Source organism: Lynx canadensis, chromosome A2 (assembly GCF_007474595.2).
Source record: "Lynx canadensis isolate LIC74 chromosome A2, mLynCan4.pri.v2, whole genome shotgun sequence".
In the NCBI taxonomy this organism is placed as follows: Eukaryota; Metazoa; Chordata; class Mammalia; order Carnivora; family Felidae; genus Lynx; species Lynx canadensis.
Window position 1 is genome coordinate 110702696 of NC_044304.2, and position 26019 is coordinate 110728714.

General features: G+C 35.6%; 1 protein-coding gene across 8 annotated transcripts in view; it reads left to right on the top strand.

Annotated features, from left to right (window-relative positions):
• HDAC9 (histone deacetylase 9) overlaps positions 1–26019 on the top strand; it is a 741574-nt gene that overhangs the window by 198171 nt on the left and 517384 nt on the right. For all 8 annotated transcript variants that reach the window (XM_032592422.1, XM_030308055.2, XM_030308057.2 and 5 more), the window contains exon 2: positions 10657–10719. In XM_032592422.1, the coding sequence (XP_032448313.1) occupies positions 10657–10719 (63 nt within the window). The remainder of the gene's footprint in view (positions 1–10656; positions 10720–26019) is intronic.

Sequence of the window (26019 nt, forward strand, 5' to 3'; positions counted from 1 at the left end):
AAAACATAAACAGTCAATTAAAGCATATTTTATGTAAGGGGTGCCTGGGTGGCTCAGTCAGTTGAGCATCTGACTTCTGCTCAAGTCTTGATCTCAGGGTTCCTGAGTTCAAACCCTTCATCAGACTCTCTGCTGTCAGTACAGAGCCTGCTTCAGATCCTTTGTCTCCCTCTCTCTCTGCTCCTCCCCCATTCATGCTGTCTCTGTCAAAAATAAACATTTAAAAAATTTTTAAAAACACATATTTTATGTAACATATTGTATGTCATATATATTATATCCTATATTCTTAGAATAAAGTAAGCTATGGAAAGAAAATATTATTTAAAAATCATAAGGAGAAAATAAATTCACAGTACTATATTTATCTGAAAAAAATCAATGTATGAGTGGACACATTAAGTCCAAACCTATGTTGTTCAAGTTCAACTACACATTTTAAATAAAATGAAATGCTTGAGAGTTTTAACTGTCATTTTTTACTAATGCCTTCTCCCTAGCTTATAAAGGAAACAACATTAGCCTGTGCTTGAGAATTTCTTACCATTTAGCCTTCGGAATGTTAATTACTCCTAGACTTTAGTTTCCCTCAACTAGCACTGTGTTCCATCAAGTCAATACATAATTATTCATGATTTAAATAATCAAAAATTACTAAATTTTAATCCAGGTGAAGTCTTGAATTTAAAATAAGTGAATTTGGCTTCCAAGGGGTCTCTGCTACTTACAGGAAGTACTGCTGAGAATTTCCTTCAGATAGAGCCAAAATAAGAAGACAGCAGTCTTCACTTCATTACGAAAAAGAAAACAAAAACAGGTTGTTATAGCTTCAGGTGAAATAACTAGTGTTAGCTTATTGATTTTAAATAGAGTCCCTGCCATCTGGAATGAAGTCATTAGCTGGGGGGGAATGCGTTGTGGATTGGTGATACTCCTAGGTTGTGATTAAATGGCACACATGTGAGTGTTGCTATGAATCTTTGTGTCTCCTATTAAAATATCTGATTAGACCTCACAAAGTAAGCTTTGCAAATAGGCTGGGACATACTACTCCCCTCTTGCTCGTTATTTCCATTTCTTATTATTCAATTAGGAATCAGTGACTTGCTGAATACACATGGTGTGTTTATCAGCCTGGAGAGTGATAAAAATTTTCCCTTCGAATTTTTCTTTTATATTCTGTTTTCTAATATTATAGCTGATTTTGAGAAATAGCTATTATCTTAGTTCAGAATACAGAAATCTAAGTAGGCCCTCGATTATTCACTTCTTGATGTGTGTATTAATAGTGTGCTATAATAATAACTTAAGAGTACTGAATACCTATTATGTTCTTGCCATAATGGTGGAAATTTTATATTCATATTTCTAAATATTAAAGCAACCCTGCAAAGCACATGTCAATTTTTTTCATTTTTTTACCATGTTTATTTTATAACCATGATTTCTTAGTCCTTATTAAGTTGATACAATTTGGGGAAATAGATACTCCCTTCCCTTTTTGGTTCCATGTGTATTGGGCAGGGTAGCAGGAACAGAATATGAAATAATAGGCAAAGGGTGCAGGGATGAGACGGGTGAAGTTGAAGAAAGACACGGTGAATGTTTCTATGAATGTTTTGGGAAGAATATCAACCAGAGAAATACAAAGTTGACAACATGAGTATTTTCTTCTCCCATGGGCTTCGAAAAGTATGACATAGTATGGGACCACATTTAGCATATATTAATTATATAGCATTGTGGTATATGTTTCTTGTCAGACATGATGTGTGTATATTTTTTCTTACTTTTTAAGCTCCATAGATGGCATTCATAAAGTACTTTTTTTTAAAACAGGAGGATTTTTTTTAAAGTTTATTTATTTTAAGAGAGAGAGGGAGAGAGAGAAAAGCAGGCTCTGACATGGGGCTCAGTCTCACAAATCATGAAATCATGACCTGAGCCCAAGTCAAGAGTCAGAGGCTTGCCTGACTGAGCCACCCAAGTGCCCCCACAAAACATTTTTAATACATTATTCAGCAAATATTAATTTGATCATATAAACCAATCTTGCTTGGCAGAAAACACTACTAGCTGCTATGTGAAGGTCCTCCTTTTAACTAACACTTAATTTTATACTTGGAGCTTCGTATCAGAGGAAGTTCTTAAAGGGCATTCCTCTTTCAGCTGGATTTACAACTCATCTGCAACACTAAATACAGATAAAATAAAGATCACATCTTGGTTAAAGGTTTATATATAAAAGCCCCTGCAAATATAGTCACTGTCTTGTCCAGATGGTAATTGTAGACGACTTGTTCTCTTTGAGCCTTTTTCTTACCCCATTTCCTCTCAAGGTCTTTATCTCAATGCTTTGAAGCTCCATAAGTGACTGTGAAGCTGAGGTTAATATTTTTAAAATGAGGAAATTATGACTAAGAATGGTTAAGTAACTTATACAAGCTATCCAACTTATAACTGGCTACTAAATGAGAAGGGGGATTCAAGTCAAATTCTGTCTGAATCCAGAGACCTGTCTCCATCGAATAAGCCACATTATTTAGAATGTAATGTAGTTGCCCTTCATATGAAAGATATTCGCTGGTTTTCATGAATCAAGTGTAAATTCATATCTGACACTGAAGTTTGCACATTTTCCAGAATATATCTCTTTTTGATTTAAAAAACATGTGAACATAAGGCCCCTCCTTCTAAAGACTTAGACAATGTAGGAGCTCTTTAAAACTGAAAGGGAATTCTCTATGTCAATGAGAATATAAAGTGGAACTTTTTTGATTAGAGCTTTGATGTTTTCAGAAGAGTCATGTCACTGTTTCCTGGAGCCAGGCTGGCCGTTATAAGAGTCCAGGAGAGCCTCAAGAGCACAGGAACAATTGTTAAAATGTTCAAAACTCCTTTTTAGTAAAAATAGTTTCAGTGTAGAAATGGGAAGGTTTTAAGTAAATTCTCTAGAATCTTGAATTTTTTAATTTCCTGTGCTTAATCCTAGGAAAATAAAGCATGATAGAATTTACCATCTCTTGTGTTTCATATTGATGATACAAAGCTTATGAATGGTTACAGTATTGTCCTGAAAAGTACTGTATGTAACATAATCATCATACTTATCTGACCAGGATGATGTTGAAATTGGGTGTGTGAGATAACCCTTTTGAGACAGGAAAACTAACTCTGGAGATACATTTGGGGAAGGGTGGAATGCGAATGGCTGATGCAGATGATGGAAATTGTTTGCCTGACATTCATCTGTGAAAACAAGCATGAATGAAAGTGTATAAAAATCAAACATATGTATATTTACATAGATTCACATATCATATAGAGTGCTTACTATTTGCTAGGCAGTGTGAAATAGGCACATAGATGAATGACAGATCTGTTCTTGACTTGTTGACGCCTAGCATGGGAAACAGATATGTAACCAAATTGTTGAAATATCCAAAGACTCTTGTTATGATATACGTAAGGACAGAGTTAGGTCTTGTCATTCATGACTGCTCAGATCAGGGAAGGCTTTGCCAAGGAAGTAATGTATATGTGCAGGCTTTTGAAAGATGAGGTGGATTTACTACTTTTTTTGCTCTTGAGAAGATGATGAACCAGCAAGGGCCACTATCTCCTTCCATGAAGTTACCAAATGTGAGACTTTTCTATGGGATGAAAGGAAAAAAAACATCCAGGTATATATTGTCTATAAAAGTTATTCTTAAAGGATGCAAAGGGTGAAAACAAAGGAGTGGAAAAATATCTATCAGACAAATGGTAACTGAAAGAATTCTGTTAAAGTAAACCATCCTGAAACAGGAAAGATTCCTTACCCATGGACATCTAATAAACTTAGTGATACGGCTAATTGCAAATGTGTATACTTTAGTTATACACCACTGCTGTAAATATTTTTGATAAGGCAAAAAAATAAGTGCTTGGGCATTTGCTGTTTCTTAAATATGGTAGTTGACATCTAATTAGATCATTTATGAAGTCAGAATATAATTGCAATATAAAAAATGTTGCTGCTATTTTCAGTGGCAAGCATTCTGGCATTCTCTTGATTTAACATGGTGATAGGTAGTGGTTTGCTATGGTAAATATCAGCTTGACCTTTGTGGCAAGAAATGACATTTCTGGGTTGATTTTTTGATGTCTGGTGAGCTTATATTAGCATGTGGAAATCAGTCTTATCACAGCTCTCAAATATAGTATTCACCCAGGTGCTACATATCACTATTGATTTTTGATGATCAGAATCCCATTTATTTATAAGATGATAACTATTAAACGTGTGGCTACATATGAACACCTACTTTGTAGAATAATATAAAATTAAATTTTTGAATCATACCAAATAGTAAAGATCAGAAAGCTAATTTTACTTAACTGGAATTCTTCCAGAATTTTGATTTTCATAGCCTTGTAGCCAGAAATAATATTTTGTCTTGAAACTAAGATTTCTATTAAAAGTTTGTCTTGTAAATATCTTATACATACTTACTTTAGTAAACATGGGATAGGTTAGTCCAGGTTGGTTTGTATTTCAAAGCTGATGCTGTTAAGAAAATGATGTTTGATTATCAGCATGAGCCATTACGTGCCACTTAAAGCAAAAGAAAAGATTAATGGTTGATGCGTACTTATATTTACATTGAGCCTATTCGTACATATGAAATAGTTTTTCTATGTGAAATAAGTTTACAGTACCATAATACAAAGTGTAAAAACTGTGCTGTTTCTTAAGTGACTTGCAGGGAGGGAAGGTTGAATCTAAACCTATATTTCTTTGAGAACGTTGAGTCAGAATGGTATAATCAATGGAATTTACCAATTAAAAATAGAACATGTAGACGTGAGCCAATGCAATTGATAACCAGACTTTTCTAGAAACTTTGCCATCACTACAGTTACTAGATCCAGTACTATAAAGTGTAACTACAAATGCATTTTTATGTTAATTTCCTAGTGTCAATATCGTTAAAATACTCCAAAAGGAAGATATTTGAAAACTTTGTTTACTCAAACTACTCGATGATGATCATTACATTAAGGAATCCACGTGAGATCATTTCTGTTGCAGTCTGTTGTCTGACCCTTTTCACTGGTTATTCTGTCCACAAGACAAGGAAATAAATGCAAAAATGAAAGTGCAATTACATTTCATTTGATTTCAACAAAAGATTATTTTTCATACATGCATATAGCTTTATAAAATTGTGGTTTATTATTGATTTGAAGTTAATTATTGAGATTTTAATAAGACACTATGGTAAAAATGAATAACGATGAAATAGTACATGTTGAATATGATATCATACTGCTTTCTTCTCCTGGACTGGCCACTTTGAGCTCTGCACAGAAAGACTGATGTGCAACTGACAAATACTCAGAAGAAGAGAACCTGGAATAACCTGTCTTAGTGAAGAAAAGCAGTGCACGCATCCCTATCATCTTAAATGTACAATGCAGGGCTCATCTGCCAGTTAAGAGATACTTTTTTGGACGATCCTCCTCTTTCTACTTTGAATATTAATTGTCTTCTTCAGTTTCTTACATAGTTTAATTATTTTCATTTAAAATAAATTATTCTCTAATAATACTGGCTTGTTTAAAATTGGACCCAAAAAAGATACTTATTCCATTTGTATATTTTAGCCATCTAATCGTTGATTTGGAAAGGTTGATCTTCTCTACTGATTGTCACACTTTATCGTGCATCAGTTGAAGGTCTTATAAAATACAGATTCCTCCCAGAGATTGTGATTTAGTACTTCTAGGATAGGAAGTACCCCATAAATTGCATTTCTAACAAGTTCCCAGGTGACCTTGATGCTCTGAAATCCCCTAGAAATAGAATAAATCATGGATCAACATGTCCCATCTGAAGGGAAAAGTTAGAGAAGAAATTATTATCAATCAAATCAAGGCCAACAGTTCTAGAGCTTTTGTTGATGTTGTTTTGTTTTCATATAAAACAGCCTCCCTGGAATTTCATTGCTGATGTGTTTTCTGATACCCTTTACCTGTTCTTGGGTCCAGGCAAGCTTTCCTTATCTGAAGACCATTTGGTAACCAATTAGGTTGTTTCAATGGAAAGGAATCACTTGTAAATTGAACATCCACTATTTAATAACAATTGGCAATGTTTCTCTAAGAGATAGAAAAATCAGATAAATAGACTACTTAATTCCAAATAAAAATTAGTACCCTGTACTCTATTGCCTGTTTGTTGGGAGTCTAGGTGAACCAAGTCTACTACTTACAGACAAGTACGTATAACTTTATTGCTGTGACAATAGTTTGAGAAACGTAAGGATGGGTGAAAAAGCAACATGAGCGAGTCAGAAAATGAGTGTGGAGATCCAGGTGTTGGTGAGTAATTTTGTAGATTTCCTGTAAAACAGAATTAATATTTCAGGCAAAGTGAAATACTTTGTCTAGATTTCAGAATCATAGGATTTGGTGCTAGATGAAAAGTCTGTGTTTGATTACAGATGAGCAGAGGTTACCTTAGTGTTTTAGAATAAATCAGGCTGTATTACCTTCTTTGCTTCTTTCCAGTGGGACTGATTTGAGAAAAGATCAATGTGAGCTATGGGTCCAAGGATATTTTAGGAAATATTTTGATGCCATATAGATTTTTATACATCTTTTTGTGTTGTCTATATACCTGCATAAAAATAATTGGAATTATCATAATTGCTTTTGAATGACATTTTGGTATCCCTCCTATTAATTTATCACTAGTTTTGCATATTCTGTTTAAAATAACCACTTAAATAATTAGACAGTGGTTTCATTTCCATCAGTAGATAATATTAACATTTATTGAATGAGTGTAAAATAAATGTAAAATGATTTTTAGATCAATTTCCAACGTTTTTATTAAATTGAGTTAACATTCATTATATTGAGATTTTTTTAATGCCTATTTATTCTAGCCTAGCATTTGTATTAGCTTGTTACGGTTTTTATAATACAAAATTTAATAGTTTTTTTTTCCCATCAGTATGCACAAAAAGAAACTTACTGACATTTCTTTACTGACATTGTTGAGATGATGTGAGAGGAATTACACAACATTCCTAATATTTAAGTTGTTGGTTAATGGAACTATGGTAATCAGTATACTTCCTGGTGATTTTAATGATGCTTATTTTTCCTCTGAGAAACAAGCAATACCTATTTTATGATGTGTCTGATGTCTTTTCACCCTAAACTAACTTTTCATTGTCAAGAGGTAAAAGAGAAGACTATTAATGGTAAAAACAAAACAAAACAAACAAACAAACAAAATACTGAAAGCATGTGGGGATAAAATCTCAAGTGAAATAACTTGGTCAACATGAAGAAGACACATTACACTATTTTATGTGGTATGCCTTTTCCTAGAACCTCTGAGAAATAGGATAATTACTAACTCACTCTTTTGGAGTTTTACTTTTCTTGATGATAAAAGCTCAGCAACTGTTTTTGTCAATTGAAATTTGAAGGGGTCACTTAAATTTGAAATGACAAAAGATGTGTATTATGGCATTAGTAGGATTTTGTCATCCCTCTTACATGTTTATCACTGTTTTGCCTATTCTGTTCAAAACCACTCTGAAACAATTGGTGGTTCCATGTTTCATCACTAGATCATTCTAAAATTTATTTTGAAGATCTCAGGTAATTATTTGCATCACTTGAAAAGGGACAGAATGCCAGACTGGGGAATATGATGGGAGACCACCTGCTAGATACAAAGCATGTCTCTTTAGTCATAATATCATTAACAAGTACTTTTATAGCCTTAGTAACATTCAGCACACCTTAATTCTTACTTTGTAAAATAGGGAGCTTGTTTGTACTCAACACTATTGGATTTCAACTATTTTCTTCTTTTTTAAAAAAGATTATTTTGAGACAGAGTAGCACACTTGCCTGTGTGCATTTACAGGCACATGAATGTGGGTAGGAGGAGTGGCAGAGAGCAGGAGGGAGAAGGAGGGAGGGAGAGGGAGGGAGGGAGAGAGAGAGAGACAGTGTGTGTGTCCCAAGCAGGCTCCACACTGTAGGTGCAGATCCCAACATGGGGCTCCATCCCACAAACTTTGAAATCATGATCTGAGCTGAAATTGAGTCAGAAGCTTAAGGAACAGACTGAGCTACGCAGACGCCCCTCAGCTGTTTTCTTCTTAATGTACAAAGCTGTTGTTCAAAAGAACTCTTACATATTCTAGTATAAACAAATAAAAGTGAGGTTGCCCTGGTTCGGGGAAGAATCTTTTCTGGAGAAAGCACTGTAAGTCAATTCCAGGGTCCCATGGCATCCTGAGGCACAGAGAGTTTGAACACCACTGTAGGCAAATTCTAAACTTCCTCCCAGGTCTAAAATGCTATGCTTGGTTACATCATCCCTGAGGTAATTTGCCAGCTCCACAATATTTCCATCTCTTGAATTTTATATATTGATTTCTTGACTGAAAGTTTAGTTGTAATATCAAATGGAATTAGATATTTTTTTTTCCAGTGACAGGAAAATAAGATTTTCTCATTTTAGTTTAAGTCCAATGTGCTTTGGAATAATTTTTTTTAAAAAATCTTGTAACTTATGTGTCCAAACATAATTTTGCAAGAAGTAGGAGTTAATCTATGAAAGAAGGAAAATTCAGTACCACTGTTTTCAGCAGTGTGTTATCTGCCTAATGACTTCACATGCTTCCTCCCTTCCACCAAAACCCTATGTCTCCTTGTTCTCTTTCCCCTGCCCCACACTCTGTGGTTGACCAAGATCCTTCCTCCACCAGTTGTTCTAGGAACCTTAAAACACTCTGCTTTTTCCCTTTCCTTCTCTGTTGCTACTAATGCTTTAAGAATTACATTTTCCTTACTGACCTAGTTTAGAAAAGGAAGAAGAGTTCCCAGGACTAATGGATTATCACTTTTGGGTGTGCCCTTATGAATGGCTAGATGGTACAACCCAGTTTGTGATGCAGAATTTATTTCTCATACAGAAATGATGTTATAAGTGTACCTCAGAGACTATAGAATGTTTAGTAGTATATGTTATAATTCATTTACTCTACAGGTGAATTTCAAAATGTGTGTTGGTCTGGGTGCCTATCAACTACTCTAAATGCCATTTCTTCCAAAAATTGAGGTCTGTGTTTCAGGTAGCAATGAATGCAGAATATTCCTAGTTGAAGACTGACCATATTTATTGGTTGAACTACAGGTGCATATATATTTGGTCGTTCTGCATCCATCCATTAGACAGCATCAACACTTTCTTTTCCTTTTTCTTTTCCACATTGAATTTAGCCTGAGGGGCTGAAATAGAGGCAACATTTTCAGACCTAAGCTATGTTTTCTTTTTAATTGAGATATAATAGAAACTGGATGCAGTGAAATTGATAGGTGGTACCATGCTCACATTAGGATTTATGAAATGGACAATTGCCTTGCATAAATGGCAAGTAAAAAATCAACCTAGTTCTTCATAAACATTTTATTCTGGGGTGTGCTTGTTTTCTGAAACTACCTCTACTAAATCTCCTGTCAGTCTTGAAACTAGAAGGCAGAAAAGCTTCTAGTGCTACAGCCAACTGCAGTGTAGCCAGAGAAACAGGCAACAAAAATAGAACACCAGGATTGCTGTGCGTGGGTGAGGCAGAAACCACATTATGAGCAAAAGCTTCCAGTATTATTTTAGAACCAATACAGAGCTCTGCACTTCTCTCCTCTCTCTTCCAAAAACACATACTATAAAAATAAAATGAAATTAAATGTATGTGCATTTGCCCTCTTAGAATTATGATTCTTAATTTTTTTTTTTTTTTTTTTTTTTGCCTTTCTTTCTTTGGAAACAAATCGCCAGTATGGAAATACAGTGTGTAAAGCAAGCTGGGAGGGAGGAAAGAGTTAATTGCTTTTAAGGCCCTGCAATCGAGAATTATGGTTTGAAAGATAGAGGCTGGACAGCTGGGTTTGCTGGGGTATTTTTAAATGCATTAATGCTGGCTCCAATCACTCGGCCATGCTTGACCTATTTTTGGCTCAGGCCGACCATTGTTCTATTTCTGTGCCTGTGGGCCCTGCCGTTGTTGATTCATATGCAAATGGATTATCACTAGCTTTAGCCAACTTGAGCTGAGAGAGACCAGAGAGGGGGAAGAGACGCACACAAACAGATAGAAGGGCACCGGCTGAAGCCACTTGCAGGACTGAGGGTTCTTGCAACGCAACTCTAGCAGCCTGAAGAACTATAAGCCAGGTTTAATCAGTTTCTTTTTCTCCTGGGTACAGTTAATATTTTTCTACTTATTCTGACAAAGCAATAACCCCGAAGCACATTCCTATTCCCCACCTGCTTTTAGTTTCCGGGATAACCTAAACTCCAGACAGCCATAGCATCGACTTGGTCCTTTCTGCTTTGTACACAGGTTGGTAACACAGGAAAAGTGTCCAGATATTTTGAAAAGTGTATGTCCACCTTAACAGAAAGGGAATCATTGTGGAAGTTGGTCGGCTGCTGCCTCTCCTCGGGGAGGAGGGAGGACCAGGGAGGGTAGCTCCTGGGGCCCGTGCACTGAGCAGCGATGAATCTTTCATGTAGCTGAAGTAAGAGTGATTGGAATATGCTGCAGACAATTTACGAGAGTGACTCGTGTTTTTCCTCAGATGGGGTGGCTGGACGAGAGCAGCTCTTGGCTCAGCAGAGAATGCACAGTATGATCAGCTCAGGTAAGATCCTCTTCCATAACTGAGACATTTTATGTGTGAAAGGAGGCAGACTTGGGAAATGCAGCTAAGAAAAAGCACCTCTCAAGGATTTGCTGCTTTTTGGTGTTGATGTTGCTATTTTCTTGGTGCGTCTGTAGGGTTTAACTTAGATCCCTTCCATTACCGTTTCTGTGCATATTCAGCATTTAGGGACAACAGCTTCTGAATGAAATCTCAAAGCTTCTGATGAAGGATGGGACTGAGATAAGTAAAATGTAGTTGGGGGTGCTTTGCCTTACTCTGCAAGTAGAAAACGGAGATCTGTACTGATTGCAAGCTATTCTAATGGGACTTTAAAAATCAGGTAAGTTCATCCTGGGGCTTCAGTTTAAATTGCAGCCTCTGCTAGCCGGATGATTTTATATTTACAGTGTGCATACAGAAGCACATCTATTTATAGACCTACCTTCTGAAATGTGTTTGCTAGGAGTTACAAAGGTAGTTTTAATGTGGCTTTTCCTCAGCAGCCCAAAACGAAAGTATTCAGGATGGAATAAAATTATTATTAGCAGATGCTTATTTTAATTTTCTTTAAAAACACTTGGAGAGTCTAGCATTGTCAGGCAGATGGATGGCATAGCGCACACATAAAGGTGTTACATGCAGGTGCAACCCTTTAAAGAATAACAGTAACAGAGTCTAATTTCTGGTTTCTCTCTGTATGTGCTTGTGCCGTCAAGAAGGTGTGCTGAGGAGACGAAACTTGTCAGCTTTATCAATTTCTGTTTGTTAAAAGAGCAGACTCTCCACATGATAACACTTACTTATAATTGCTGCTCTTCATATTTAATCCTACAGACAGTTCCTAAAGCTTGGGGGGGGGGGGGTTTGTTTCCGTCCTCCGAATGTTTCAGTCTAAATTGGCTTAAAGTTCTCCCTCACATCTTCTAAGTTCCTATGTGGGCTTGATCATAATTATAGATCACCACATAGATTTCCATGAAAAGAATGCAACGTAGAACAGCGTTTACTTGCTAGAGCTAGATGTGAAAGAAATATTCCACAGGTTGGCATGATGTCTGTTTCAGTGCTGAACACCTTCCCATTTACGCACCTATGTTTGAAGCAAGTTATCTTTAAACCTCCGTTAGTTGTGATGATTTTAAGATACTTCTCTTGATCCAGTTTTTTGGTGGGCTCAGAATAAGAGATCGATCTTGTGTAATTTGAGGTGTTGACACTTAAGTGGCAAGAATTATTTTAACTAGTAGCGTCTGCTTATCTGAAGCAAACGTACTAGGATTTTAATATGGTTTATTATCTTTGTGGCTTTAAAGTTGACAAGAGCTTGAGGAGGGGTCAGCTGGTGTGTCTCCAATGGAACTGGTCACTTAATTTAGTGTTTTATTTTTTAAATATGGATCAACTTTTAAACAATCACTATATCGGATATCTTTTCAGTACTACACTTTTTCTGTTTAGTCCTCACCTCTGTGTTAGGAGTTTCATGTTTCTTTCACACGGTAGAGACAAAGCTGTGCCTTTGAAGCAGCAACTGGCCGCTGACATTGAATCTCTTGCCACAGGCTACAGGTGTTTGCAAGCCTCACTGTTTTCGGTGTCTTTGATAATCATATGTAACTTTACTCCGATTTTCAGTTGAGACTGTCATTTTCCTGACATGAAAGCAATAATATTTTCCAGCAGGGAAGTGCTTGAGACTGTCCGTGCAGTTGTCAGTTCTACAGGAAACATCCTGTAAGAACCAGCTCTTAAGTGAAAGGTGATGTAGATTGACATCAACTCTCAAACCTGTCTGATATAAATAAGGAAACTCCAAGTTCTGTTAATTTTTCAAATTTGAAACATAAAATCATTTGCATCCATTCTACCATGTTGTATAACATTTGATGTTGTTTAATATAATATGGCCTTAACTTTAGTTCCCCCCAGTCTTTATTGTGCACTTCCTCTGAGGCCCTGGCTCTCAAACCTGGAGTCATCAAGAATATTTTACAAAACACCGATGCCTTGGTTACACCCCCAGAGTTTCTGATTTAACTGGTATGGGAACTAGCCTGGATATTGGAATTTTTACTATCTTCCCAGCAATCCTAAGGTTGCAGCAAACTTTAAGTAACACTGATGAAGGGGTAGGAGGAGACAATGGTGATCCTGGTGACCCATTTCAGTAGGGTTTTCCTTTAAGTTAATTGACAAGTTAGAGGTGTGTTTGTCTTAATTTATCTGCAAATTTCATTTCACTCCCTTTAGGACCAGTGGCATGGGTCTATGATTGATAGGCATAGGAATGGATGGAGTCGTTGGATCTGAAAGAGATTATTTGGTAGTAGTGCAAAGTGGTGGAGACAACACTGTTCGAGGAGTCAAGAGCTCTGTGTTCCGGCTCTTAGCCATTTGGATAACTGGTTACTCATCTGTAACCTGAACAATAATGATGTCCTCATGCTTACCTCTGGGCGTTCTTTATGAGGTTCAAATGTAACAACATGTTATTGAAATGCAGACTCCCTATTATTATAACTATTTTTAGTGAAAGAACCTGGGCTTCTGGCTCTTCCATACCATGCTCTATCTTGCTGAACAAGCCAGCTGAGTTCAATTGTATGTCACATAGAACAATGATATTTTGTTTTGAGAGTAAGTTTTCTTTAGTTATCTTACACGTCAGTTACTTTTTTTGGTTTTCCTGTTCTGGTAAGAACTAGTCATCTCCTTGTGTAAATTGTGACTGTAAATCAGAGTAGTTTGTGTGTGTGTGTGTGTGTGCGCGCGCATGCATGTGTACATGTGCATGTGTTCTGTAAAGTGTCTCATTACATAGTAATCAAAGGCAAAGAATTTGCAGAATGTATAATTGAACAGTGAAACCACAACAAAGTATTTCTTGAGATTGTTTTAAAAAGCTTTGTTTTATTGTTACCTATTGCTTTGAAGTTCCCATTTGCTGTTTTAAAAGTTAAGCTCCATACTATGCATTGATAAAGGTGAGTTTTCTTCAGAGTTCTTTATATACCGTTGAATTGCAAGTGTTTTATATGGTTCCATTTTTTTCTAATATTGATCTAGCTAGGCAAGACATTTTAGGGAGAACTAGGTTCTACAGTATAATCTGCTAATGTGTTTTCAGTTAAAATGCTCTGTAATATTGAATCTTGGAATTCATTATGAGTGACACATTGTGCTAGGTCAGTCTCTACTTTTGTGGCTTGTGTGGGCCAATATAAGTGATAACTGTGGCAGAAAGTGAAGCATGTACAAATATTGACTCAGGTCACTCAGCAGTAGCTGGCAGAATTTGGGGTGTTCTCCTGTTGCCAGGCATCTTGCTTAACATGTTGGACAGCAGAGCTGTCCAGACAATATTGGAACAATTACTATAAAAGAATTTCCTAGAGTTTATACAGCATTAATGTAAAATACATTTAAAATAAGGAAAACTCATATTTTTACTATGTATTCTTATTTTAGGGTATAAAAGAAAAGCATTTAAATCTAAATCCTGAATTTCTTTTATGGAAAACATATCTTCACCCTTTCAGAATCTTTTTTTTTTCCCTTTGGTGTGCATTGTCGAGGGGAAAGGAACATTTTAGATTCAGTAGCCATTTATGTCTACTTGGAAAGCAGAATCTAATTATGAAAATGTAAGTCTGTGAAATGCTCCTGTCATGTCAAGAATCACTTCTGGTATTTCCCATAATTACTGTTTTGCCATTCTCTAACTCAAGTTATCTTCACTTACAAGGCTGTTATCAATTTGAATATTTGATAGGTAGTGATCAGAAAGCTAGTTATAAATAGGCCCATTGAGAATAGGGACAAGAATGAATATTTTATATCTCTGTGGATTACACCAGTGGAATAATTGTTATGTCTGTTAAGTAAGAAAATTCAATAAAACCCCTCAGAACACTGAAATAAATCCCAATTCTGAATATTTGTTTATTTACTTATCTACTATTTTTATTTAGAGAGTTGCATGTATATGAGTGGGGGAGGGGCAGAGGGGGGAGGGAGGGGGAGAGAGAGAGAGAGAGAGAGAGAGATATTGAGATTGAGAATCTTAAGCAGGCTCCATGCTCAGCATGGAACCCGACACAGTGTTGGATCCCATGAGCCTGAGCCAAAATCAAGAGTCACATGCTCAACCAACTGAGCCACCCAGGTGCCCCCCAAATTGAGATTTAAAACTGAGGATTTTGATTTTGAAGATGAGAAATTTAAAAATGATGTACGACAGTTTTTTGCCACTGATAGATAATGAAGTGATTCTAAAATTGTATAACCTGGCCAACACTTGCCCTACACACACACACACACACACACACACACACACACACACACGTACGCATGCACACATGCATGCACACACAGACACAGTGTTCAGCATTAAGTGAGTACAGAAAGTGATATGACCTAAGCTATCTTGGAAGCTAATAGACAAGGAAAAAAGGGAAATGGGGATTTTGATCAAGACAGAGAAACCTAACAGGCCCTGCATCCTAGGCCCCCTTAGAATTTTACTGACAAAATGACTACTTTCTCAAAATTCTCACTAACATTGCCAGATTTGAAGAGAAGCAAACTGAGTGGATATCCTTAGCTGTTGTTGTTGTTGTTGTTGTTATTTCTTGTGCATAAGAAATAGTAGAAATGATTCTGGAAAAGAAACTAGTGAAATGGAGGAAGGTGAACGAACACTGTCTCTGGAGAAATGAAGGCTTCAGGGCAACACTCTAAGTTAGGAAAATGATCCATAATTCTTTTTCATGAAATACCCTTCCCCGTCTAACCTTAGATATTCCACCAGGAGAAAACATCTTTTTACTGAATCCATGGAATTATCTAATAATTTTTCCCCACAAATGAGGCATCTTAATAAGAACATAAATTCCATAAAACAGGAACTCAAAGATGAGATGGTAAAACAATAGCACAAGAGAAAAGGATATTTTAGATCTTGGGAAACAAATGAAAATGAAAAAGCATGATAATTACAGAACAAAAATATTCATTAGAAATAGCAGGAAGCAGAACGGACACCAGTGAAACTCTTTACCAACAAAGGGGAAAGGTTTAAGACAACCGTAGGGAATGAAAAAGGAAAATGGATTCAAGCAATTGGAAAGTCAATTAATAAGAAACACAAAGGAAATAAAACAAAAAGATTATTTATATCCCTGAAGTTGATATTCTAAAACATTGAAACAGAAGATAATTTTGTGAAAAAGAAGAAAGATTATTGCACTGGAAAAGAAAAAAAAAATAAATAAATCTGTAGACTGAAAGAACTCTCATTTTTTAAGGGTAGTTTGCTGCAAATGCTCATCACAGAGTCATATTCTAACTGGGCTATTGATTTTCAAATAATAAAAATTCTTCAGGAGTTCATGCAGGTAAAGCAAAGGTATATGGTGGGGGGAAGGTGGGGAGGAAGGGAATGTATGGGACTCAAGAAGTATCAAGCATATCCAACATTCAGTGACAAAAAATAACGAAGAAAAATCTTTGAAGTTCAAAAAGAAGTGTAACCCAATGGTCCATTCAGGCAAGAGTTATTAAAATATAGAGAAAATGGGTAGGCAAGTCAGAAATTCCCAAACATGAACAAGGCTGCTTCCAATGAAACCCACACAATGAAGAGATGAATAAAAAATGAAATACAGAAGTAGGAAAAGCATAGGCAGATAAATGGGGCAAACCATGAATCTATTTAAACAAATAGGAGATTGTGGTTACAGGATAGAAAGCAAATTTTATAAAGTAGGGCAACATTCATAAACATAACCAATATGAGGCATTAGAGAGAGGTGAGATAGAGTAAAATGTGAAACTGCTGATAGTGTCTTTCTGGGCAGGGACAGACTCCCTGCTGCTTAAAATGGAAACACAGGGGTAAAAGAAAAGGACTCCAAACACTGATTTTTTAAAATAATTTAACCTTAGAAAGATCTTCTTGGAAATAGAACCTCATATAGGAAGGAAGCATTTAGTATGTTGATAGTCCCTTCAGTTGCAGTTTTTAATCCTGATAAAATCATTTAATGTTTTTTAAATAAAAATAACATCAGTGATATGATCTCACTTTTATGAAAGTGTATTTTGTCCATCCATCCATCTCCCAGAAGGATTCATACATAGGTTGAAAGAAATCATGGACAGTTTTGTGTGTGTGGTGGTGGGCTGGTTGCTGGGGCCAGGGGATGGGGGGACTTTTGTTTTTATCATCATACTTTTTCACTTTGTATGAATTTTTACGATATGCGCATATCTTCTAACAAGTGTTTCTTACAGACCGCACACAAATCTGCGCCAGAATATTAACGGTGTTTAATCCAAGTAGTAGGTAAATTGGTTGTGTTCTGCTCCGAGTAACAGAAAATCCTACTCAAAGTGACAACAAGGAAATTTATCACTTAGTTAAAATTGCAGGGTAGTTGACAGCACTAGGTGGTCAATAATGTCAAAAATAATCAGGTCATTCATACCGCTTCCCTCTGTTGGCCTTAGAGTTGTATCTTCTTCACAGGTCTGTTTCCTCAACAAAGCAGGAGTTGAATGTGGCAGATCCAGGCATTGTGTCTATTTATGCCCGACAAAGTCTGGAGACATAGAAGAGATACTTTGCTTCCTTGGATGTTTTCTTTAGGGAAGTTTTACCCAACATTTCTGCAGCAAATTGTCTTTCATAATTTATTGGCCAGAAAAGCAGCATCTACCCAGGAACAAAGAAGGACGGGACCACCATGATAGCTCCTTAGAGTCATACTGAGCCTAGGAGAGTGGGTGCTGCAGCTGAACGTTTAGTTTGTATTAGGAAGAAGGAAGGGAGGGTAAGGAATGCATGTTAGAGAGGCACCAGCAGTATTTGCTACAGTGTGTATGTTGGTGGTTGGAATTTTCTTCTTGGTACTTTTCTTCAGGTTGTATTTCTCAAAATATAAACAATTAAATGAAGGAAGCAGACCATGTAATTTTTTTCAGTTGAATCGTGGGTGTTACTTCATTTTCATGAAGATTTTTACATCCATTTTGACACTGATACATTTTTTTACTAGTATTGAATAGGAAACCTTTCTTAGTATTGTTGTTAGAAGGAACCCTAAAAAGAATAGTTATGGAAGAACACTGGATCTCTGTAGGGTTGTAAATCGCTTTTTAGAGAAGAGGAAAATCAACATTGTAAACTAGTGCATTACAAACATTTATTATAAATTTGAGTAAAGTATTCCTTTAATGCTGGCTTTGAGGGATACAGAAAATATTAAGAGAAATTTATTTAATGTATAAACTTTTCTTTACACTGAAGGAGGATTATTTTTAAAATATTCAAAATGCAATTTCTTTGCCAGTATGTTGTTATAATTATTACATTTTCAGAGTAATGAACAATTTTAACAATCTGGAATAGTAACTGCATTTTAACAATTTTTTTCTGAATTGGAATACTTTGAAAACAATTTAATTGGAATAAAAGCCCATGAAAATGACTTTAAAAATAAGCTTTCAGTAGATGAAATTCAAAGATATTTTGGCATGTGCTTCAAATCAGAGTGGCAGTGCTATGGTCTGTCCCATTCTTGAAAGGAAGATAAAGTGCCAGTGGTTGGCTTGGATGCATGGTGTCCTTACTATGGGCAATTCTCCCTTTTCTAATTTTGGGAGCTGACAATCTGGAGATGAAGGGATGAGAAAATACCTTGGGTCTACTAGTTCTATTCTTCCCCCACTAAGTCACTTGCAGAAAACAACTTTAACTTAAACAAGAGTTTTTGCAATACTAACTGCCCCACATTTTACATATTATCGGAGAACATTATGTTTAGGGTTACTCTGTGATGCTCTGGTTCGTGAAAACAAAACTGAGTAATTCTTGTGTTTTAGAAGAGTATCAGTTCCGTTCATTATTTTAATGTTAAATTTTCCTTAGTCAAATAAGGGATGGGCCTTTTATATATGGTGTTTTTTAAATACCCAATAATTAAATCCAATGAAAACTACATTTAAGGAAGAAGGAAATTTACCAAACCACAGACTGTAACTAGTCATTTACTTATGATTAAGCTCTTTGCATGTTGATAAGGTTGGAAAAACCCCAGAACTTCATTTTTTTTTTACTTCTTCCCCTCATGGCCTACTGCTTGTATTGAAACATTTTATTTATAATTTATATTCAGTATTGACACAATTTTAGCCCTGTGGATGCTTTTTTCAATTATTTGAGGTGACTTTTGGTGGGTGTCAAAGACATGACACATATCCAAAGTAGGTTAAAATATTTTTAAATTTTAAAAGTTGAAATTAAAAACAAACAAACAAAAAACCCAAGAAAATTTCACTGAATTTCCATTAAATTGCACATTGTGGCTTGGAAGTTCTCATTTTAGTGAAAACGTGTTTACCCAGAAAGGTCTCAGGGAACCTCATGTAGGGTGAATTAGAAAAGCTGTTGGTGAATAGAACATGATTCAAATTTTACTCTTGATGGTGCTTTCTAAAAATTTTTTATTTAAATTCTAGTTTATTAATACACAGTGCAGTATTCATTGCAGGTGTGCAATTTGGTGATTCAATACTTACATAGGACCCTCTCACAACAAGTGCACTTAATCCCCATCACCTATTTAACCCATCCCCCACCCACCTCCCCTCCAGTAACCTTCAGTTCTTTATAGTAAAGCCTGTTTCTTGGTTTGCCTCTCTCTTTCTTTGAGGGTGCTTTTTAAATCTGCTTACAAATGAAATTCAGTTGTGTATTTTGAATGTGTCTTTTACATCAGACACCACTCATTTTAGATTTAAAAATATCACAATCAGTTATCATTTTCATGATTTTTCTACCACATTCTACTCTGATCTAATTGTTTAGTCTCAACTTAGGAGGTCAGTGTTTAGAGCCATATGTTTTCATCATTTTTTTAACATTGCCATTCTTCTTATTAATGTAATAAGCTACTGTTTCAGAGGCTTTTTCTGTACCAGGCATTGTTTCATCTTTTAATCTTCCTTGCAGTTTGGAGAGGTATGCACTACTTAGAGCAGGATTCGTATTTTGCAGATATGGAAACAGGTTCAGAGGAACTTACTTATGGTGATCATGGGTAGGAACCAGCAGGGTCAGGTTTGAACTTGGTTTGTTTACCATGTCTCTGTTCTTGTTTACCATCTCTCTGCCACTTTTTCTCAAAGAGAAAAATATTTTGCATAGGATAATGTGTTTCATATCTGGGGCTAAAAATATTGAATCAGCTATATAGATAAATGTCTAGGCATACTTCTTAGTCCTGGGAGGTTTAAGGCACAAATAGGCAACTATGGTGAAAGGCTTGGTTGGAGGAGCCTTACTTTACATTCCCAGGGCTTGATAATGATATTGGAGGAAGTGAACACTGTCCAGGGCTGAGACAACTCAAGCCAACCTCTAGAGTTCCATGAGACTGATGATATGCAGAGTAATGAGTACACACTGTGGGCAGAACCAGTATCTCCAGTGCATTTGGCATGTTGTTTGCCAGTGCTCACAGTACATCTTATAAGTCATACATGTAAGGTTTGCACCACTGCAAAATAGCGCATTATAACTAATGTAATTTAGCTGGAGATCTTTTTTTTTTTTTCCTTCAAATGTTAGCTCCATGGGCTTCAGTATTTTTTGACCAAAATGTTTGAATTATATCTACTTCATTCCTTACCTAGAAATGAGTTGGGCAGGGGGGAGGTTCAATAAAGTCTGTATCTCCACTCAAATCCTTATCTCAACATGCTATGTCAAATTCTTAAGCCGAAAGAATAATCTAGCTAATAAAATTTTACTCTGCCTATTTTGAATCTGTATTCATCCAATTTGGGCCCAATGTGGACTTTTTAGGTGAAAACTGGATGGTGATGTTTGTATGTACCAACATGGTATTACATTTTACTTTATCTTGAGTTAAATTTGTACATTGAATTCACCAGTTAGATACTAATGCAGTTATTCAGGAGTCAGCTCCTTGGTTTTCATCAACTAATTTTTATAATCTTATTGGCTATGAGAATCTTGAGCTATCTTTATGGAATACATCGTGGAGGCATTATTGATTGTCATATTAACGACCAACATAATTTATTGCCTTCCAGGCGAAAGAAGCTTTCAGAAGATCATTAAATGCATTAAAATCTGCAGATGCCCACATGTCTGTGGCTCTCTTTAGCAGGCTGACTCCTTTGGGTCAGTTATTCTTAGCCTCGGTATTTCTATCTTATGGCATTGCAGGTCTAAGATTAGCTTGTTAGGCGTTATCATGCCATCTGAGTTACCTCCTAATATAACTCTACACTGGAATGATTATTTATAGAAAGAGCATTCTGTCATTTTTGGGTTATTTCTAGTAGTTTAAATAAAGAAGAATAACATTCAAGTGAAACCACAGATTCCTTCCTGCTGCCAAAACAACATGATAACTGTCTGCTTAAGGGGCAATAATGTTTAAATGTCTGCTTAGGGTGATTGCAGAATTCTTTTTATCTTTGCCACCTTGACAGAAAAGGGAGAACTTTGGATATTGATGTATAATGCTTGTGGAAAGGCAAAGAGGCAGTCTTGATGCTTTCTGTCACAGAGCACAGAAGACTCTGGTTGATGATGACAACAAGAGACACACAGGATTTATTTTTAGAAACAGACATTGCTAAGCTCTCTCTTTGGTGTTAATATGGCTCATAAACAGGGCTCCTCATTGTTGACCCTTCCAAGGAAAATGGCATTTTATACACACACATATACATTCACTCTATTTTTTTTTTTACTTTGCAAGAATGACTCTATTATTAAGAAGATAACTAGAACTTTTTTAAAGCTAAGAAATCTAAATTTTATAAAATTCCTCCAAAAGATATATGGCACTTTTTAACATTTCATGAAAATTGGGTCTAAAGGATGGTTTGTGAAAAACAGTCAAATGTTATAAGTACAATGAGTATATAGATTGGCCATAGGTGTGGAAAAATAGGTGAATGTATATTATAAATGACTTAATAATAAATTATAATGCCTGTAAATAATATCATCTATGTTTCTGGCTTTATTGCAATAATATGTAAAATATAGCTATAAAAGATATTATAAAAAATATGATTCACTAATTAAGTTGCTGATTTAAGTAGATGAGATAAAAATTTCAGTATATAAAAAGGAGGTATAAGACTTTGCTAGTTGTTCTGGTATAACGAACTCTTATTGAACCCAACAAATTTTATGTAAAATAAAATGTACAATTTCACATTAGAGAACTGATCTCTTAGCTTACTTACACTGTAAGTTTAATTCAGATCTTGGTAATTGATATATTACTTTAAAATTAGAATTGCGATTTTACTCTCTTAAATTTGCATTCTATATTTCCTGATTATTCACTCCTGATTATTCACTCATTGTTAGATGTTGAAATGTTAAAGTGCTGTGGTAATACATTTCCTGTTACACATCAATTAAAATGCTTTAGAATGGATGATTCAGTTCTATAGGAATATTCATAAATTTATTATTTATTTACTGAAAACATATTATCTTCTCAAAAGATAAATATTTTTATGTTTGTGTGCAATATAAGAAATCCACAGCCCATTGGGAACTTGCAGAATGACAGACAAAAACAGGAACACATAGCAATTCATGTGTATTCTCAAAGAAGTCAAGATGTAAACAAATTCAGAGGAGTGGAAGTAGAAGCAATTGTAGTAACCCACTGCACTGCGACCATTCTTAATTAGCAGGTTGAAGATTTGGGGAGATGATGTAATTGCTTGAAGTTTTAGAAGCTGAATTGAAATAGTCATACACCTGATTTTTTTTTTTTACTCAAAAATATTTGAGAGCCAGCCACATACCAGGTATTATTCTATGCACAGAGGATACATCTATGAAACAAGATAAGGAGACATGTATTTGACTGATTGTTCAATTGAATGATGGATAGATAAGGCTACTTTAGATAGTAATAAGTATTAAGGAAAACTAAAAGAAAATTGGGATAGAAAATGACTGATGGTGGCAAAGGCAGTATTAGAGGAATCACATAAAACCTTTTGAGGACGCTAAGATACAAAGAATATTTCCCCAATAAAAGTTGGTTTTCCCTCAGCATTCCATTTGATCTAGAACAAACAGAATAAAATCACAGAATAGAGCAGGAGAATGGGGAAATTTTTATTAGTGGATACGTAAGAAAGTCAGGGGAAGTCTGTTCCCTGGTTTTAGAGACTTTTTCTAATTTCCAAAGAGAAATTTTGTAATGAGGTGATCTCTCCCTAGCATTAATGCTTTGGGCTGGAAATAAGGACCTTTTTGAACCACTTACCTTGGTTCTTCCCCAAAGGTTCTTCTTTGACCCTCATTCCAGCTTTAACCTCATATATGCAGAAACTTCTTACCCAAGCAGTATGAGCCGTGCTAGTACTTTAGTGAAGTGATGAATTCCTCTTACCTGGGAGCTGAAAAGAATGGGGACAGTATATCCTCATCCACTGAAGTTAGGAGTCTGAAAATTTTTTCTCAAATTTGCAATATTGCACACTTAAAAAAAATTTTTTTAGAGAGAAGAGCTGCCAGTGGGGAGAGGGCGTAGGGAAAGAGAATCTTTTTTTTTTTTTTTTTTTTTTTAGAGAGAGCACAAGCAGAGGAGAGGCAGAGGGAGAGAGAACATCTTAAACAGGCTTTCTTGCTCAGCTCAGAGCCCAATGTGGGGCTTGATCCCACAACCCTTGGATCATGACCTGAGCCAAAATCAAGGGTCAGTCACTCAACCAACTGAGCTACCCAAGTACCCCAATATTGCACACTTTTAAAAGGGGTTATTGGGGGCACCTGGGTGGCTCAGTCACTTGAGCATCTGACTCTTGAATTCGGCTCAGGTCATGATCCCAGGGCCCTGGGATTGAGCCCTGAATCGGCTCTGCACTGAGCATGGAACATGCTTATGATTCTCTCTCTCCCTTTGCCTGTCTCCCTTGCTCACACTTTGTCTCTCTACAATTAAAAAATAAATAAACTTTAAAAAATAAATAAAGAGGTTATATAATACAGTATTCATTACACAGGTGTTTATTGAGCCCTTCACAACATGCCAGGTATTTAATTCATGGAAATCATGGGATGAATAGCAACTTTCTTGTATGGCTATAGAACTGTAACTTCTAAACAAAATGTTTAGAATACACTGTCTTCATCCTTTTAGGAGTGGATAAATTTGTGATTAATTTTTATAAAAGTTGAGTAAGGAAGTATTTAAATCTATTTTTAAAAAGGGAGAAACAACAATGTGCTAAAAACTATTTTCCCCACATGTTCTGCTTTCTCATGGGTAGGGAGCAATGATAGAAACACATAGTAGGATGGACAAATATTTTTGAGGGACTGACACATGATCTCACATGCCTGATGTCTCATGGGGTTTTCCCTCAACATTCCAATTGGTCTAAGTCAAATGGAATGAAAGCACAGTTAGAATAGAGCAGGAAGTGTTCTGGAGCTATTTTAAACTCCACTGAGTTGTGCCTTCTGTAAGGGATGGGGAAGCCTTTATTGGTGGGAAGGTGAGGGAACCAGGGGAAGGAGATCATCTACCATTTTCTTTAGCTTCAAGAATACCGGGACTGAGCCGAACTCCTGGACAACATGCTTTTTTGGATTCACAGTGTAGCTCGAGGAAAATGTTTAATAACTACATTTTTTCCTCAAGGATTGTCTCATTTAATCAATTCAATTCAATTATTGAGTACTTGACAGGTGCATTTTTAGGCTAGATTTCTGTGTGTGTGTGTGTGTGTGTGTGTGTGTGTGTGTGTGTGTGTGTACTAACAATCAGCTGTTTCCTTTTTCTGAAATACCCTTCTGCTGCTCTGTTCTTTGCTGGAAGAATCCTAACCCTTACAAAGCATAGTTCAAATGTCCCCTAACCCCCCCTCCCCATCCCCTGCAGCACTTTCCTGGTTATATATATTACCTTCTCCTCAAATCCCCCCTCTCCCATAGTTCCTTATTACTAACTTAGAAATTTCCACTTTATATCTTACACTGTGGTTATTTATGTATGTGTGTCCCCATCCCCCCCATTAGTTATATTATAAGCTCCAAGAGGAAAAGGATCATGTTTTACTTCTATTTTTATTCCCTACAGTGCCTAGCATATAATTGATCCCTGAGATTATTTTTAGATGAATGAATGAGTGATTAAAGAGTACAGTGGTATCAGTCTGTTTTTAATTTTTTTTTTGATTTTTAAAAAAATGATTTCTTATTTTATGTATAAAATAAATCCTCAGTTTTTTGTAAATTGAAAAATGTAAACTTCTTGATCTGTTAAAACCTTAACTGAAAATTAAAACCATTCATTTTAGAATATTAGTCAAGAATAATATCCAGTGTTTTGACAATATGTATATGATCCCTAAATCTTTCAGTTATTCTTGAGAATGGAATTTTGTAGTATTATTTTTTGACTTGATTTTTAATCAATAATGCCATGAGATATGTGTCTGCATTCAAAATATTAAGTGTGAAATAGATAATTTAAGACTGTCTGAATATAAATGCATTCTCTTTGGTCCCAGGAGAATAAATTTGGTTGTGAAAATGATTATAGGTATACTTTTATATTATTCAAACATTACTTCACATTATATCCTATTTTTCTCCTGTGTGAAATTTTTATGTATAGACAGCTTTCTTAGATAAAGACAAAAATGGATAGAATTTTTGGTTAATAGCACCAATCTGAAATAGTTTTGCCCCTCAGATTGCTGTTTGGAGCTCATCTACATTTCTTCAGGTATTACTTAATTGGCTATATTATTTGAGAAGAGAGCAATGGAAAAGATTTTTTGATAAACAACTTAATAATCAAATGTTGAATGCCAAGGGTATCAGTAACTTAAAAAAATTATCTAAAGTAAAATGTCAGAATAGGGAATTCACAGAGTGAGATATTAAGGAAAGACAGATGGAAGGAGTGAATCAATCTCTGTACCCAGTTTTTCAAGAAGAAGAATGCAATAAATATATTTATGTCTAAGTGGGAGAGGAATGGTGAAGAGAGTAAGTGTAATATAAGTAGGAAAAGATATAATTTTTTTCAGGGTAGTCTTTGCTGAGCTTTAAAACTCAGCACAAGAAAGGATACATTAAGGCCGTTAAGGCTAAAAAAAATTGATTGAGTTAGTTACTATAAATGTGGGCCAAGAAAAGAGTTGGATAATGAAACCAAATTTTGCAACATAGCTGTTGAAGTCAGCTTAATAGGGCACAGGAATGAGTATGTG